This window comes from Sceloporus undulatus, chromosome 1 (genome assembly GCF_019175285.1).
Source record: "Sceloporus undulatus isolate JIND9_A2432 ecotype Alabama chromosome 1, SceUnd_v1.1, whole genome shotgun sequence".
In the NCBI taxonomy this organism is placed as follows: domain Eukaryota; kingdom Metazoa; phylum Chordata; class Lepidosauria; order Squamata; family Phrynosomatidae; genus Sceloporus; species Sceloporus undulatus.
Window position 1 is genome coordinate 233,416,497 of NC_056522.1, and position 19,220 is coordinate 233,435,716.

Genomic DNA, 19,220 nt, shown 5'->3' on the forward strand with positions numbered 1-19,220 from the left:
GTAACCTCCTGTTTTTTGAGACCACTAACTGCCCTGGCTCAATGCTAGGGAATTCTGGGAACTGTAGTTTTGTGAGACCTTTAGCCTTCTCTGTCAGTGTTCTAGTGGCACAATAAACTACAATTTCCAAGATTCCATAGCATTGATCCAGGGCAATTAAAGCGGTTTCAAAATGGATGATTTCTGCAGTCTGCTTTGGACCTAAGTCGACATCGTGCAAAGTCCTTTCACCAGTTCTTATACAACAGTAAGAACACTACTGCAAGGATTTCTTCTAGTTCCATTTTTCCAAATCTAACCCTCTAATAAAGGATGAACATTTTTTCAATTACAACAAATAATACAAGGACTTAAAAACAAGAAATTAGGACAAATCAATAAGAATCTGACAAGGAGGCACTAAACAATTTCTGATTTTCAGGTGTTTTTTTCCTTTTCTCATAGTTTTTGTTAATAAGTGAGCCCTGAGAGGATGTTCAACAAATCACTCAGGTTTGCCAAGATTATATAAAACTAAATGTTATGAACTGAACTTTTCCCAGGAGTAAGACATGACAATTTTGTTTTGAAAACCCATATTTAATGTAGAAACATCTCATCACATTTTATCCAGTTGGTTGCAGGATATATATAGCCTATGTTCAAAGATTCATACTGTATAACACAAACATGTTAAAAATTGGAAGTCACCATTTATAATTTATGTTTAAATTTGTTTCTATTGCTGCTAAACAACGGTCACAAAAATAATCCCAAAGCCTGCTTTTTTCAGTGTTTGCCTGCTGTCCTTTCTGAGCACTTTCCCACTCATAATGAGACCTAGAAATGCTTGCCTAAACATTCATCTTTTAGCAGTACTGCTGGACAGTAGTGAGCCAGAGCACGTAGGAAATGTTTTTAACCTTGTAAAAATAAGATTTTTTTTTTTTAAAAAAAATCTATCCCCTATTAGGATGGCAAAATGTAAGATTATGCAGTTTAAGAGGAAGAAAGAGGTAAGGACTGTAAAAGACGCTTGATTGTAACAAGAGGCACCCTTCTCTTTTATACCACCAATTTTACCCCCCATATTGGTAGGCACAAGGCGAGCGATGCAAGGGTAGGACTAATCTGTTTCTGTTCTGGCAAACAAACATCATGAACTTTACCAGGTGGTAACGTTTAACTGAGTACTATATTTCGTACACCTTCAGTTGTTGAAAACAGAAAAAGCATTTTTCTTCCCAACCAACACTTCAACTAGCTTACTTGAAAGCAGAATTAGACATGGGAGACACACTATTATACCCGCCACCAAATTACTGCTCCAATTGCTATGAAAATGTAATTCCTGGCAGGATACAGACCACCCCCTGTCATGCTCTTTTACTGACCAAGTTTGATTGACACCCTCAATCAAAAAGCATAACAGTAATGAAGCAAATTATTATTATTTGCCTGCTTTCTCACCTGCTCCAGAGCCATCTTCTTTTTTAACCTCCAGAGGGGCTCAAATGTAGAATCTTTCAAGCAAATTCACCTCCATAAAGCAATTTTGTTAATTTGCTGAAGAAAAAAACTTGTTTTTGCCAATGGTCAGAATTTTATCCAAAGCCAAGCCACAAATCATTCCAATTGGAAGATCAGAAATCACTTACTTCTCCAGTGAAGCCTGCATGATAGTAGCAATGGCTGACAGCCCCCCCCCCCAAATAGTTTTTTTTTAAAGTCTGCATGTGATGCCATCCTAATATGGCCAGTCACAACTAGAAATATATAATTCTAAGAAACACTTTATTTGGTGAAGGGGACAAAAATAAATTCAAACAATTTTCTGAATTAACACAACTGTTACCTTTTGTTCTTACTTTCACTATCTTTATTGCACTCAGAAACTCCACTCTTTGGGCATTTTCAGTCTCAACACCAGCAATTACTCTTAGTATAGGGCTGGTTACTGTGCAACACTCAGGGAGCTGTTAGACCGCATCTCCCAGCAGACCTAGACAGTACTGCCACTGGTGACAAATCTTGGAAGCTGCAGATCAAAAAAAGATTTGTAGGACTGCACACATCCCACCCTAGCTCAAGTAGAAAAGGGCTGGATGTGAAGTTCCTTTTTGAGGAATTCTGTCCAAAGGCAGTACCCATGAGCAGATGTAGAAGGGCCATTTTAACCATTTCACTCCTTCCTGGCAACTCTGTTGAAAAGGCTGGGAATTCTTTGGACCAGGGAAGGAAACAACCTAGGGGCACTGGTTAAACAACTCTCCTCTTTTCACTGGTAAAAACCTGCTACAGGAAAGATTCCCTTCCTTTTAAAGTATAATAAACACTCAAGCTTAGAATTAATTCCATAATTTCTAAATTTCCAAGCCACACTGCTTTTATAGTCCCAATGAACTTTAATTTAACAGTGGTGTTAAATTAATAAAGAAAATTACCATATTTAACCATTGTATTTGTCATGGGCTCTGGACCAGAACAATAAACTCATGGATTGAATCTCTATGTTTAACTACGCTCAAAGGCTTTTGTGAGCTGCTCAGCACTGCTTTTGTGTCAACATTTTAAATATGCAGTGTATCTTGAGAATGTGTTTTTTTAGAAGTTAAATTTTCTTCCACAGAGCTTATTTCCAAGTATGTATGCAAAAGAGTATAGCTTAAGCACTGGATTCAGCAGTGCCCTTCGATTATCTGGTTTCGTCTGTATTTTGATTTATTTCACAAGAACCTCCTGCTGGATCAGAACAAAGTGCTGTCTAGTTCAGCATCCCAGTGATGCTGAGAAATCCACAAGTAGGACAGAAGGGTAAAGGCCCTCTACCACTATTATTTCCCAGCAAATAGCATTCAGAGACATGCTGCCTCTGATTTTGAAAGTAATGTCAAACCCACTTGACTGGTAGCTATTTCCCTAAACTGAAAGCCATCAGATAGAATTTCCTCCCTCACTAGGAAACCAATGGATACCAAAATTCTTTTGCTGCTGTGGAATTTTATGTTATATATGCCACCATTCATTGTCAAACAGAACTTGGAAAAACATTATTTGCAATAAAACATTGTCATTTTAAGTTATTTTATAATGTACAGTGTAGTAGCAGATTATATCTATAGATACTGGAAATCCTATTCTCTCCTGAAATGTATCCCTTTGTATGACATTTTTTCCATTTTCAAACCAGTACCTCAATTATTCCAAAGGAGCAAAGATTCATTTAGGAACAGAAGAATTTTGGCCCTCACTTTCAAATACTAACTGTCCTACTATAGTCTTCATTTAAAAATCCCCATAATTATAAAACTCAGCTGTCAGGCAGACAGAGTGCTTTGGTTGAGAGGAAAAACTTTACCTCAAAAGATCCCAGCGTATGTGGAATTCTTTGGCCCCAGGGCTGACCTGTAAGAGATCCTGTATACTTTCCTCTTCAGAAGATCAAGTGGTTGGGGGGGGGGGGGGGGAGCAGATAAAACAATGAAAAGGTGATGCAGTTCTTTCCTATCCAGTAATTCATTGCCTGTTCAGTCTATTATGGCTGGTTTTTGTTTTTATAATGAATTTCAGTTGATAAAAAAATAAAACCATTTCCTCTGCACATAATTCAGCCCACTTTAATGATGCAAGCTTAGAAACTTTTTTCTCCTTTTCTGACTTGACTATTTAAAACCAGAGCATTCTTTTTTTTAGTTCCTACATGAAATAATTTGGTCCTGTATCAACTGTTACTGAATTCTAACACTCTTTAGAGGATATTATTTTTTTTACATTAATAGATCTTTAATGTCTTTAATTTATTGGGATGTGACTGGTATTTAAAATAGCAGACACCCTCACTATTGATTAGACACAATGTGTAATATTGGGGAACCATAATAAATTTGGCAATAATGAAGTTATTCAATAAATTAAAACAATTTTCCTTTCTTTTGTTATTTTTCAAATAGAGCCTATACATCATACAATGGTGATTTGTACTATTACATGTCACTGGTGCATTTTGGATTTTCATTTTAAAGTTTGTACAAAATTATGATTCATACTTTTTACAGATTTTGAAAAGTATTTGTAAAAATATCCAGCATTTAACAAAAATAGGAAAGCTTTAAAAAGTCACTAGAACAGCATTCAGTTTTTTTGATTGTGTCAAGTAATTTCACCAGCTGAGTTCTATAAGGCAGGCTTGTTTTGTAAAAAGACTGGAATTTCCTGCAGTAATGTAGCTCATTAATAAAACCGATTCAAGACTGGGAATAGAGAGAGTGAGAGTATATTTTAAGTTTCAAAAGAACTGAAACATTTAAAGATTCAGAAGAGGCACTGAAACATGATTCCATAAGGACTTTCCAGGCGATTGTCTCTTCGCAGAATTATCATTCCATCATATATACTGTGAAGAAAAGAGAGAAAATATTGTTATCATTACCATATCACAATCTGCATTTGATTGGATTTCCTAATCTATGTGAACTAATCATGTTACTGAAGATTAAACGTATTAAGGCTATGGGTGCACAGCACCCTTTTCAGGATTTTAGACATAATGGAAAGAAGTAGAGAACAAAGGTATCCTTTCTCTATTGTATTACAGTTAAACAAATATCTCTGGAAGAGTTGTTATGAATCCTGAATCAGTAGCAATTGTTGGTATAAAGATAGACTTGTTCTTACTGAATTATTGAAAAAATTACATAATGCAGTTTGAAAAACTTTAAAACTTAAACTAAAGTCAGTTCTGATCCACATAGTTCTCTGAATTGCTCCTGAACAGGCTTTCAACTAGCATATACAATCAACAGTAGATATCAAGTAAAAATAGAGGAGTCATTCGATTTTGGTAATTTAGGGGCTCTACAGACTGCCCCTAAGGGGCGGTGGGACACCACCCCTTTCCTGGCTGGATTGAGGCCACAGCAACCTCATGCCTGGCCCCGGTCCTGCTTTCGGAGGGTGAAAAAAGGAGCCACCAAAAGCAGCTCCTTTTTGCACCCTCCAAAAGGGGCTATAACCATGGCAGCACAGCTGTATGGTGTCCCTTTGGCACTGTGTCATCTGCACACAGCGCCAGAGGTGCGCCATGATGCCATATGCTGTGTGGAGCGGTGCACTGCATCATGGCACACTGGGGCGGAATCAGGGCGTCCTTTGTCAGGACGCTGCACCCTGTCTCCGCCCACAGGCTGGCCTTTTGGGCTGGTCTTTATAGGGCCTTAGCAAGCTTTTCTTTTACACTGTAGATATTAAGTCCATTTATACACACCTGTTGTCTAAGAACAACCACTATCGCCATCTTCTTGAGAAACACTGTGCATTGCAATAAGACTTTCACATTGTTCATTTTCTTCAGATGTTCTACAAAATGAGAGAGCATTGTGTAATTATTTTTTTGAATGTATGCATAGTCTCATGGAAACTAGGTAAAATGTGTTTTTAGGATAGTTATTATCTTAACTTTCTGTGAGAGATTACCATGTGCAAACAGCATTCTCTCCATAATTTACAAAAAACAAGAGCAATTATCAGTGCTTCTGCCTTTGTACTGTTCTCATTTTAAGTCTCTGGGCTCTAAAGCAAAGAACTGGAACAGAGCTATCCAGAATAATGTCAAGGAAAGAATGTTTCCTTGAATCAGAAAACTATTACAAAGATGCTAGTAAATAGGATATTTAAACTTTAAAAACTGGGGGCACAGTTTAGTGAGGGTATAATCTTCAACTAATCTCAAACCAGATCAGCAAACTGCACAGCCCTATAGATTTAGTTGTAGAGATTACATCTGTGAGAAAAGTTAGGATTAATAGAGATGTACATCTAACGGAGGCCTAAATACCCTCAAGGCACCAGATCCTGTCTGATCTTCAATGATAAGCAAGGCCACCCCTGGTTAGTATTTGGATGGGAGACCACTAAGGAATACCAGGTGGTGAGGGCTATATTTTAGAGAATGGCAATAGCAAATCACCTGAGTATTCCTTGACTAAGAAAACCCTATAAAATTCAAGACAGGCAACTTGAAAGCATGTAAAACACACATAGGAATCCAGGTGAAATCGGGGTGGGTGAGGAGGTGGAATAAAGATTGAAAGAATTTACACCACCTCTGGATACGATGTCTTCTGCAGATGAATACAAAAACTCTTCTGATTCCCACCATTACTGGATCCCAGTTGTTGTAGTGGCATAAGAGCGTTGCAATGAAAAATGAAAAAAAGACAGGGATTGCTCCCACAAAAAATAACCAAGAAAACTGGACCTGAAATTAGAACAAGGGACAATAGCTTGTAATTTCAATAACAGCAGAAGAAAAAGACAGACAATTATTTCCCATATTTGGACAGGATACAGAGGACGCCTCAGGTCTGGCAAAGCCCTGCAGGGAGGAGGAGGAGTCCACATGCGACCCCTTCTCCTCTCTGGCGGGGCTTGCCAGACCTGAGGCGTCCTTCCAGGGACTCCTCAAGTCTGGCAAAGCCCTGCAGAGAGGAGGAGGAGTCCATCCACGACCCCTTCTCCTCTCCGGCGGGGTTTGCCAGACCTGAGGCTTCCAGGGATGCCTCAGGACTGACAAAGCCCCACAGAGAAGAAGAAGAGTCCACCCATGACCCTTTCTCCTCTCCGAGGGGGTTTGCCAAACCTGAGGTATCCTTCTAGGGACACCTCAGGTCTGGCAAAGCACCGCAGAGAGGAGGAGGAGTCTGCCCGTGACCTCTTCTCCTACCCACTGCGGTTTGAAGTTTGCCAGACTTGAGGCATCCTTCCAGGGACACCTCAAGTCTGGCAAAACCTGGCAGAGCAGATGAGGAGTCCACCCTCTCTCTCCTTCCTGGGCCTTTCTTCACCTTGAAAGGACTCAGAGTCAGGAGTCCATTCAGGGTGAAAAAAGGCAAGCTCTCTGGAGCTCTTTGAGGGAAAGGGAAGGCAAGCAGGGAGGAAGAAAACTGGGCTTGTGGCCCATCCCTCTTCCCCAGAGACCTTTCCCTGCCCTAGTGCCTCCAGCTCTCTCTCCGGATATAACTGGAGGCCAGAAAAGGTCTCTGGGGAGGAGCAACTGGCACTCACCAGTCGCTGCTCTCCCACCACCCTTTTCTCGGCCTCCAGCTGTCTCGGAGAGGCTGGGAGAGGGCCGGCACACTCGTGACATAAGTGACGTGCAGCCTGTCTGTCCCAGGCCAAAGTTAAAAATTTAAAGATGAAATTCAGAAAAGGACCCATTTAGCACTGGGGAAAACAGAGACCGATCCCTACATGGTTTCTGTTTATCATATATGTTGATGATGAGTGAATATGCTTTGAACACATCAGTTGTTTTATTTTTGTTTTGTACTTAAGCACAACCATATAGCATTCCTTAACTTTTACCAACTGAATAAGTTTAAAGCCTCTAACTTCTCCTATAGCTTTACAGACTACTATAATATCACCCTCTTTCATTTTTAATTTTTGGATTTCTAATATGAATGATGCTATAATAATCTAATATCAACAGTAAAAAAGACAAGTATCTAGACACTAGACACAATATGCATGAAAACACAAAATAATTTACAAAAAGGAAACCTCACTAATGAAAACATCTGAGTATTAGTCATTAGAGTGTAAATATATCTCCTAGTTGCTCCAGCTGAGGTTTCTCTCAACTGTCACCCCAAGGCTGCTGAGGAAGCATCATCCTGAAAAGAGAGCTGTAAGAGCATGGCAAACTGCCTACTATCTGGCAGCGGTTATTTCTAGCTCAGGTGTCACCTCAGGGCAACTGAAGAAATAACCTGCCCTGAGGCATAAGGAGAAAGAATATGCTGAGAACTCAGTTGAAGAAAAGTAGAGTGGAAAGAGCAAAGCAGTCACGTTGCAAGGAACACAGAGAAGGAAATGATAAGAGACCAAATCAAACATCTAAGAGCATGTCCTTATTTACATATGACACCAACCTTCAAGAAAAAGAATTATTCTTTCTGAGTCCTCTCTTCCAATAGCTGGAACCTCACAAGTAAACTTGAACACATCTAAGAATAAGACAGTATTCCTAACTTTATACCCGTATTGCTTTTATTCAGTTTATTAGGGAGAGGGAGTGGAGATCTGGTCCTAGGCCTACACTTGTTAAAGTAAGGATAGTTTTGCCATTGATTCCATTGGGTTCTGCTTGCCTTTTCTTTACATATATTCATTTCCTTGTGCAACATGTGCAGCCTGTATAAAAAACAACTGTTCTTAATCTTTTTCGCCATAGAGGAACTCTTGAAATAAATCTCAGGTCTCAGGAAATCCCTGCATAAAAATTATTATTTTACTATTCAAAAAATGCTACCCCCTGACACACTCACTTGCAGAATCCTGGGGGTCCAGGGAAACCCTGCTATTTAATGAAGTCTTTACAAGTAATACACTCTTTTTATTTATCCCTGGTGGCCACACTCATTATATTCAGGCTTCCTCAACTCAAAATTTCTATACTTCTTTTTTTAAATGAACTGATTTTTTTTAAATACATGGATATATTTTAAGAAATGCAGTCATATCAAGTCACAGGAGCTGCTGAATAGGAATGAGCATGTTCAGAGGAGGGCAACCAAAATGGTAAAAGGTCTGGAAATCATGCCCTATGAGAAGCGGCTTAGGGAAATGAGTATGTTTAGCCTGGAGAAGAGAAGACTAAAAGGCATGCTTAAATATTTGAAGGAATGTCATATTGAAGAAAGAGCAAGCTTGTTTTCTGCTGCTCCAGAGACTAGGACATGGCGCAATGGATTCAAACTACAACAAAAGAGATTCCACCTAAATGTTAGGAAGAATTTCTTGGTGGCAAGAGCTGTTCAACAGTGGAATACACTGCCTCACAGAGTGGTGGCCATCTGTTAGGAGTACTTTGCATATTCCTGCATGGCAGGGGGTTGGACTAGATGGCCCTTGTGGTCTCTTCCAACTCTATGATTCTACACTTTACCTGGATTTACAAAAAAAAAATAAAATAAAATAAAATAAAGGGGGGGGGGAAATGATGCTTTACCACTACAAGAATGAGCCTTAGTGCCATTTTGAATAAACCACAATTTAGGATTCAATTGCTGAACTGCAGTTAATCGTAACTATGGTTTGTTGAAACAGATTAACCTCATGGTAGATTTTGTCAAATGCAGGATAGAAAGCTTTTATCTACTCTTTGCAGGTACTTTACACCAAATGAGGTGGAATGGAGAACTGTGCAAGCAGAAGGGTTTCTGTAGTTATTTTCTATAATGTAATTTTTTAAACCTGACTGCAGCCATTGTAGAGAAGTGGGAGTTTTGCACCATTAGTAATTTTTCTTTGGTGGTGCTTCCTTCTTGTTAGATGCATACTGAAGCCAGGACGCTGCTACCTCTAGCCAATTCCTTATAGTATTAAGTGGAAAATATGTTTTGTAGTTCATGGACCTTAAAGATGAGGAAGGAGGAAGTATAAGATACTAATGGGTATATAAACGTATAATAGGTATCAGAAGCTTTTCTGCAAGAGATACAGCAGAATGAAGTGTGAACCTTTTAATTTGAGGATCTGAATTCTCTGTGTTACAAGGACATCAATCCAAAGCCTTTGTAGGCTGTTAAAACAGGAAGCTTTTTTAAATGCTAATCTTGCTCTACATCTGAAAAATCTCACTTCAGAGCAGAGTGCAAAGCAGGTCAAATTCTGACAGCATTAAAAATTATTATTAAGCAGGCACAACACTTGTACTAGGAGAAACTAAGATATATATGCTATATACTTCAACCACTTAGGAATTTCTAATGTGGTTGTCTGTTTAAATAGTTCTTCAGCAGAAACTTGAATATACTGATTCAGTAATTTCATTTTCTCAAAGTATCCACATACTGTACCTGTCTGTTTTTTTGCATCTCTATTTGAACAGAAGATCTAAATTCAATAAAATCTTTGCTACTTGAGAAGAAAACCCAAACTATATTGAATTAATTTTCATTACAGTGAGCCCATCTTATTGGCAGGCTAGCCATCCGCAGACTGGAGCTCCCAAAGATCACCCCTCCCCATATTAGCCAACGGTGGTGTGCACTCAGGGGCATGTTGACATGGGCATGGGCACACTGACAGCCACTGACTAAATTGAGATTGAGTTCCCATTCTGTGTGCATGTGGGGGCAGAATCAAACCTATATGGATCGGAAGGACCCATTGTCTATGAGAGCTGGAAGTTTAGCTTAATGCCAATTTAGCATCTGCAGACAAATAAGTGTATACACTATACCACCTTTCCTTCTGCTTATAAAGAGCTTCCTGTGATGAGGACTAAATTCAAGGTATTTAATTAATTAATTGATTAATTAATTTCTATGTCGCCTTCCTCCCAGAAAGGGATCCAAGGTGGCTCACAGATAAAACTGTTTTAAAATTTTACAATAAAGATTTAAAAAAAAAACAATTAAAATTAACTAACAAAAAAGTATAAATTCAATAAACATACAAAGGTTTTTTTGGAAAAAAAAAACACTAAAGTGCACACCCTGTATAAAAGCCACCCTCTCACGGTTATATATTAAAAGGTATGTTTGCAAAAATAGTTTTCATCATCCTAGACATCAAAAGTGTGCATAAATCCATTGTAATGGAATGATAGTTAAGCATGATTAAGAAACACTGCAATGAGAGAGGTAACAGTCCAAGACCATGTCCACAGAAACATTCACTTACATAATGAACCCATAATGTACTTAAACCCCAACATCTGGTGTGTTCTATTAAAAGTCATATTTCTGAAGACATTAGAAGCTTCCCCAAAACTGTCATTTAAGTAAGGAGCCTTCAGTTTTTGCACACTCATTAAACAATTAAATTGTACAAATGCCACCACTATATCTACCTGGCCCAAATCCCTGCACTTTTAACTCTTCCTGTTGCCCTCAATCAATCTATTTAGGATTCTTAGCAGAATTTGCCATTGTCATCAATAAAATTTGCATTACCTTTTGCATGCACATGTCGGCTATTATGGACAGAGGTATTGTAAGGCTCAGGGCAAGTGTGCCTATCAGTGATGAGGTAAGAAAGCAGCCCCTAGGAAGACATTAAACTGAATTTAGAACAGCTATAGCACTGCTGAAATGTAGAAGTAATTTTCACAAAAGTATACAAAAGGCAGACTTTGCAGGACTGGTGCTGTCTGTTAACACACTGGTTAAGCACAAGGTATAAAGGAAACTTGGTAAGATTTTATTCTTGTATATATTATACTAAATGTTTCTAGCCTTACTTCATAGCAGAGAGAGTGGTAATATAGACAGCATGACAATCAGAGAACAAAAACTGAAAAATAACAGTTGAGTAATTTCACAAATCCTTTCCCCTTGAAACTCATGATTTTCAAACCCAATTAATGATTTATAGTTTTCACATTTGGAAAAAAAAAATGACTGCCAACTATAAAACATTCTAGTATATCTGGTATATTTTGTATGAATATTTGCCCCTGGGCTCAAGAAAAAAAATCACTTGAGCCCCTAAAATGCAACCTCTTATCTATCTTGGATGTTATACCCACTGATTTTATTCAAAGAACATCTTTGCGGTTCACAAATATATTTTCATCATCCAGTAATGTATCATATAATGACCTGGGTGTCTTAATGATCCATCATAGATTAAATAGCAGATCTAGCTACTATTAATTTGTATAATGTCGAAGCAAATAAAATCCTCAGTGAAGACTGTGCAAACTTTTGCAGTGAGTCATAAAGTAATTAATCAGTCAGTGAGAGGCTAAGTGATTTTCATGGATGGCAACATTTACACTGGCATCTAGATTCTCCCGATCTGATTATAAGGAATCAATACTAGCTAATGAAAAAGTATTTGTCAGGTAAGTCCTCTGGCTTATGGGTTGATGAGTTTCTCTGCATCCATGCATAGCTTTGAGAATCCATGTTGCCTGCTGACTATATGCAAACAATTTATGATTAAAAAATAATAGTTTCCATTTATTTAAGCTTCAGTCTGAGAAGAAGGGCAACACATAAATCAAATCAAATGAAGAACTAAGGTAATCTTCACTACTGTTATTGTTGTGGCCACTAGTTTCATTTACTCCCAGCCAAGAACAAGAAATGAGCATAGAGATGCGCATGGTACTGGCACAGAGCTGTTTACAGCATTTTTGTTCAAAGTGTTCCTCCTGTCTTAAATGGCCCTTGCTTTGTAAAAATTTCTTAGTGTTGTGCTAATGGACCACAGCAAAGTGTTGGGAGGTCCATGACCACTTGGCCAGGACAAGTAGCTACTTGAATGCAAGCCCACAGACATTCTAGCTTTGTTGCATTTAATAGGCAACACTTGCTTCTTGTTGATGACAACAGGTGATGACATCCTTCACTAGTGCTAGCTGTAACCACTGCTTTGCAAACATAGTCCTGTTAGCTGTTTAATTAAACAAAAACATTTTATTAAACCAAAAAGAAGTCTAACAGAAAAGAATAATCAGAACAAAGCACATACCACAACCAGAGAAATTCAGACAGAACAGTTCCAACAAGGCCATTGATGACAATGCACATAAGGACTAATTTACTGGGAAATTCAAAGTCCTCAAATCCAGTATAGTGTAGTAGGAAGAAACCTGGCCATAGCAGCAGCAAATTAAACAAACCTACGAAACCTGCAAAATCCCAGAATAATAACAGTGTTAACAAAAGAAAAACAATTTTCTATATCTTTACATGTTCCATTTATCTGGAAATACTTTGTTATTTTACAATATATATTGATTCTAAGCTCCTTGAAAAAAAAATGTATTTTGTTCCAAGTGAGACATGCCATTTCCAAAATTACAATGAAATCTCATTTCAGAGATTAAAAATAAGACATACTGTATTACTAACATATTTACACTCTCCTAATCTAGGATTACTGACAGATATATTCTACTGTGTACATAAACAGTGTTAAATATGTATACGACACCATTCAATTAAATCACTCATTTTTAAAATCTTATGTACGCCTTTACAGATGGCTCATATGTTCAAAGGAGCCTTAGCTTTTAGTAAGATGTTTTGGACTGCAATCTCAGACAGCTAGCAAATAAGTCAGAAAATCACAAATCAGAATAAAGCAAGTATACAAGATAATAAAAACAGCAAGTACAATAGATCATCATAACACCATTTACAGTAATAAGCAACAAACATAGACAATCACATAGACCAAATGCTTGTTAAAAAGGTGTTTTGCTGCTGAGTGCCTAATAAGCAACAGAAAAGGACAGAGGGTGAGTATTATCTTAGCACTACCACTGAAAAGCACCATTCCACATAGCTACCCACTTACTTCAGATGGTGATGGCTTGTAAAACATACTCTTCGGATGGTGACAGCATGTAAGGCATGTAAAGATGGTGATGGCATATATTGTTGTATGCCTCCAAGTTATTATTATTATTTTTTTTACTTATGGCAACCCTAAGGCAAACCTATCATAGGGTTTTCTTGGGAAGTTTCTTCCTCTGAGGCTGAGAGAATGTGATTTGCCCAAGGTCACCCAGTGTTTTTTTTATAATGTTTAAGATGGGAATTGAAAACTGATCTCCAGAGACATAGTCCAACATTCATACCACTACACCACATTAGCTCTCAAAGGCAGATGTTATTGTGACATCTGAACAAGATCATTAAGATTCTCACCAGTCTCAATGACTCTGTTCACTTGTCATAGTAAACCAGGGTTCCTAGGAAATCCTGATTTTTTAAAATTTTCTGTCATTCCGGCTGCAAACAGTTGATCAACGAACCATTGAAATCAATACTTTGCTTCTATGATGTTTGAAAGCACTCTGCTTTGTTGGCTAGCCAAAGAAACAAGCCGAGAACAAAGCAAGGGTTATTTCTCTGACTTGTTAAGAGAAAGAAAAGCCTGGGTAGTGTCTAAATGTCAAAGGAATCATGGTTTGTTTAGCCTCTTTGACTTGCTTACATAGCATGTTCCTATTTATTTATTTATTTATTTTGATTTTGGCTTCTTGTGACATCCAAATAGGTCCATCAGGTGGGTTATGTCTATCTATTTTACTAATTAGAAATATGAGTGTTTAAGTAAAAGACATGTGCACATCATTTCAAAATTATCCTTGTTGCATCACCAGAGCCTAGTGATACAAAAATAAGCAAACTGTTGATTTTAAAATGTGTTTATTTTTACCTAAAGCAAAATGAAAACAATCCAAATCTAAGCTCTGATCAGAAACATAGGGACTGGTTGTTTAATTGTACAGATTTGTATACTGGGCTTTGAAAACATATCCAGTAAAAAGAATTAAAGGAAGGGTAAAAATGAATGTGACAGCACCTTTAATTGATAATTGATTTTATTTTAGCATGAGCTTTCATGCATATAAAGCCACTTCTTCAGATGCAGTACAGAATGATATTAAAGCTTCAAGTTATAAAAGGGCAGTACACACGGTCTACAAAACGCCGCCTCTCTTTACTGCGCAGCATTGCTGCAGCAGCCAAACAGGGCAACACAGCACAGCAAAAAAGGAGCCGCCTAGAACGGCTTGTTTTTGTGGCGCAATGAGGGATGCATTGCAGCCTTTATGATGCCGCTTCTGCCCAGAGGTGTATGGGCACTCTGGTGCCCTTACGTCACAAGGCTGCGCCCCGTGTGGACAGGACCGCAGCCTTGTGACGTAGTGGCGTCAATATTAGGGCTCAGCGCATATAGATGCTGTGCTGTAGCGAGCCCTAATTTTGGCGTCAGGGCATCACAAAGCAGCTGTGTGCACCACCCCAAAGTGTATTTATACAGTAGTGGGAGTAAGTTAGAATGCAATATTATGGCACATAACAAAAGGAATATTCTCAAAGAGGGTTTTTTTAAAGCCATGGAAACTTACTTTTGGTAAACAGATTTTATTGCTTTCACACATCAACACTAACTGACCACTGTAAAGATCTGAAAGACTTGTATCATCTTGCCCAGCCTTTACAAAATTTAGGGCAAGGGATATGATTTGCACCTTCCTTAATCCTATTATACTCTATCCTTCTTCCACAGTTGTATAAATATGCTTTATAACCTGAAATTTTCACATCACTTTTACTGTATCTGAAGAAGTCCAAAGCTCATGCTAAAATGCAAACCAGTTAATCTTAAAGGTGCCACCACATTCCTTTTTCTCTCTCCTTCACTTCCTCCTTTTCATGCTGCAAGAGACTAACATGGCTACGTCACTGAAAACTACTATACAATGGAATTATCCAGGCTAGTTTACAAAAACAAAAACAAAAAACCCCAAAACACATCTTCCAAAAATAAAAAAATCAGTAACAGAGAAAAACCCATAGAATTGAAATAGTCAAATAAGGGTTTTACCTGGCACTAAGAGTATATCAGTGTAGTCGGCCCTCCACATTTCTGGCTTTGACTTTTGTGGATTTGATTATCTGTGGTTTTGATTAATGTGTTCTCTCTAGGAATCTCTAAGTCCTCCAGTGCAATTCTGCCAGAAGCTGACCACAGAGTTGTGTTGGAGAACATATAAATTCCTAGAGAAAACACTTCTCTAGGCATTTGCAGGTCCTCTAGCATGATTCTATGATCAACTTCTGCCCAATGCTGACCATGGACTGCACTGGAGGAGCTGGAGACTCCTCGAGAGGTGTTCTCTTAGGTCAAAGGACTGGTGTTTTGTTATTTGCAGTTTTTCCACATTCACAGGGGTTCTTCACTCCTAACCCCAACGAATGTGGCGGTACTACTCTACTTCCCTCCTGAGGAAAAATCCTTAGAGGGGGCATTACACAGGAGAAAGTCTTCTCTCTAGTCATAATTATTCTCACATGAGACACACAGCAAATGAGTCTTGGAAGATTATCTCAATCTACAGGCAGGTTGATGAGGCATAAGATGTTCCTGCAGATATCTAGTTCTCAATCTATGTAGGACTTTCAAAGCAGGCACCACCCCTTTCAAATGTTAGACAAACAGACTGGAAGTAAGCAGAATGCTACAAGCACCTGCATTTGTGGTCCAAATAACCCAATCCCAAATAGTAAACTGGTAGAGATTTTATGCTCACTGCACTTCTGAACACTCTTCAAAGGCAGTTCAGTATACAACATATCACAGTAGTTTAATTTGGAAGTAATAGAGGGTGGATAACTGTGGCCAGGTTTGCACACCAGATTTTGGGAAAGAAATCACACCTCTGCCTCTGGTAATTAAACCAGATCTAGGTGGCTGATCAAAACTCGTGCTGTGTTCAGTTCAATCTCTAAGAGGGTTATATACATAATACACACCACTAACATTGTTATCAGAGGTGCTTCTTTCAAGATTAAAGAAAAGAAGATGGAAGGAAGAGGACATGCAGAATAAATAGATAATAAACAAAAAACTGCAAGTTCTTCTATCAGCCATGGGCAGTAAAGACATGTTAAGACTCATAATATAATCTACAAGAGCTATATATATACATTTTAAATCCAATCTAATTAAAAATGGGATCCAGATTTGACTTGCATATTTCATATTTTTGCTAAACTGGAACCTGGCTAATGAGATTAGTACCAAAAATAGTGATTTTAAAAAAGGCTATTTTCTTACCAAAAAACATTGGGATATCCAGCTTGTCTTCTCTGTCTACTTTCCGTTTTATCATAACTATGTAGATTGCATACAGCATAGCTCCCACAAGAGACCACAAGGACCCTGTAAATGGGGAAAACCACAAACTATGTTAAAGTAACATATTTCACTACTGTATTATAGATTTAGTTTCCTACCACTGTGTTATACATTTAATTTCTTACAGGTTAATATACTGTTAAGATCTTGTTCTATTTGATTACATGAAACAAAAAGGAAAAAATAATCACACAGCACTGCTTCTAAAATGACAATATGTTGTAAAATGTAAATTCTACAAAAATGTGCTTTGTTATAGTTATTGGTGAGTTTCTCAATAGTGTACAATACACAAATAGGCATTTCAATTCACAAATCTAAAACTTCGTGGGGGGGAGGGGGGAGATATACCTATTGTATCTCTTCCAGCAGATTTCTCAGAGCCAGACAGATTAACAAGGACAACACCTCCAATGCTGTTGGGAAAAAAAGATTCATAGAAGTATTATATTACACCAAGTTGAACTAAGCATTCTGTATGGAAGTCAGCAAACAGTAATGTCCAACTATTTATCATTATAATATTTTGTAGTGTATTTTGCACTTCTTTATAATATTTCTCAAAACTGGATAAAATAAACTATGATAAACTGCTTTGAAAGGCTCAGATAACCACCATCACATATAATTTAAAGTTAAGGGGAAAAGAAGGCAACAATCTCCCTTTCCTTTTTATCACTAGAATGCCATTGTACAAATAGGAAAGGAGATAAATCAGCAATAGCGTTTGCAATAAAAATACAAAGTAGTTTTTCTACAAAAAAATGTATCAATCAACAACACAGGCTACATTTGGGATTGGATTCTTCACAGTAAACTCATCCACACTTGCTCTCGGCTGAAGTAGTGGTCTTCTTTCTAAGCAAACCTTTGTACAGTAGTTCCCTTTTTAACCATGTATAGCTTTTGTACATTAACAGCTCACATTTTACATCTCTGGCTCCACTGTATCAGAGGTCAAGAAAAGCAAATCACATATGACATTTCCATCTCCACCCTCATGATCCACACGGATCAGAGCAGGTGACAGAGATGTCCTGTTTTCTACAGATTTATGCCAAGCATATGGGAGGAGGATCAGTGAACTGAAACATTTGCTGTTGGTAAATTTACATGCTTTCTCACAGTGTTGCACCTTTTAATTTCCAACAATGGTTTAATCACTAAATTTCAGTGCCACATGAATAAGCCCTGGCTTAGAATTCAGAGATATGGCCATGTTAATCTGGAATAATCCAGATTGCAGAAATAATCCAGGCTGATATGACTTTAACTCCCATAGCTCAGTTCTATGGAACTCTGGGAACTGTAGTTTTGTGAGACATTTAACCTTCTCTGTCAGGGAGCTCTGGCATCACAACAAACTGCAAATTTCAGAATTCCATAACATTGAGGAATTGTAAAGTGGTGTAAATCCAGATTATTTCTGCAGTGAGGATGCAGCCTTTGTTTATTTTCCCAGATGCATGGTGTCAATTGGTGCCCAGGAAAGACCTTTATAATCAATGAGTAGCCATAGAAATGCAAAACTTGTGGGTATTATGGTGAAGTGACAAGCTTCAGTTTTAAAGATGTTTAAAGGAAGAAGAAAGATGTTGCCAAAGGCCAGAATGGCTGGATGACCATATGAACTGAATGACATGTCACTTCACCACCATACCCACAGGCTTGGTATTTCTATGGCTATGCATACAGCCTAATTATAAAAGTCCTTCCTGGGCACCAGTTCACGCCATGCATCTGAGAAAGTAGGCAAGGTCTACGAAAGCTTTTGCTGCAACTTCTTTCACACAATCTCAAAGATGCTACAAGATCCTTTTGCAAGCCATGGATTAATGTGCTTTCCTTCTACACTTTCCTCATTTAATATTTTACTGAGAAGACTGTCACCATTTGCTTTTCATTTTTCTTATGTCTTCAATGTGATAAACTGTGGTTAGTTTTAATTACAGTTGCTCCAAACAAGCCATCTACACTCCATGATTTACAATCTTGGCATATTTTCATAAACTACTGTTAACACTAACCAAAGTTTTTAGTTCAGGTATAAGGAAAACCACAAACAGAAACAAATGCTTCCAATCTTCTCATGAGGGATATTCCAGAGCCAGAAATGTGAGAGTAATGTGTACAGCTGAAATCCAATTGTCAGTCCCAGCAGGAGCAGATCTACTGAATCAAAAGGGCTTATGAAAATGATGACTTAAATTCAGCAATTGATTTGATAGGTCTCTTGTTGGCAAATGGATTTAGGCCCATGATGACAAGGCACTAAATGACTATAGTCTTCCAGATGTTTTAAGACATCAATTCTCAGCACCCCTACCTAATAGGGAGATATGATGCAAAGTGCAATTCAGAAATGTCCATAGAGCCACAAATTTCCCACTTCTCTACTAAAACACAGTTGTATCTGAACACAGTTAGTTTGGCCAATATTGCATGTGCTTAATGCCTATAACTGTGCAAAATGTACCTGAGGATATCAGCATTAATTTTCCTGCAACAAGGTTACTGAAACATAGCACCAAAATTTAAAATGTCCTCCTCTTAATATCTAGAAAATC

At 38.0% G+C, this 19,220-nt stretch overlaps 1 protein-coding gene across 1 annotated transcript in view; it reads right to left on the bottom strand.

Annotated features, from left to right (window-relative positions):
• Nucleotides 1-933: 933 nt before the first annotated feature.
• SLC35F5 (solute carrier family 35 member F5) overlaps nucleotides 934-19,220 on the bottom strand; it is a 54,143-nt gene continuing 35,856 nt past the window's right edge. Inside the window, 7 exon segments of the mRNA XM_042458551.1 lie at nucleotides 934-4,372; nucleotides 5,243-5,334; nucleotides 6,081-6,235; nucleotides 10,941-11,031; nucleotides 12,466-12,625; nucleotides 16,573-16,677; nucleotides 17,005-17,069. Coding sequence (XP_042314485.1) covers nucleotides 5,250-5,334; nucleotides 6,081-6,235; nucleotides 10,941-11,031; nucleotides 12,466-12,625; nucleotides 16,573-16,677; nucleotides 17,005-17,069 — 661 coding nt within the window. The 3' untranslated portion in view covers nucleotides 934-4,372; nucleotides 5,243-5,249.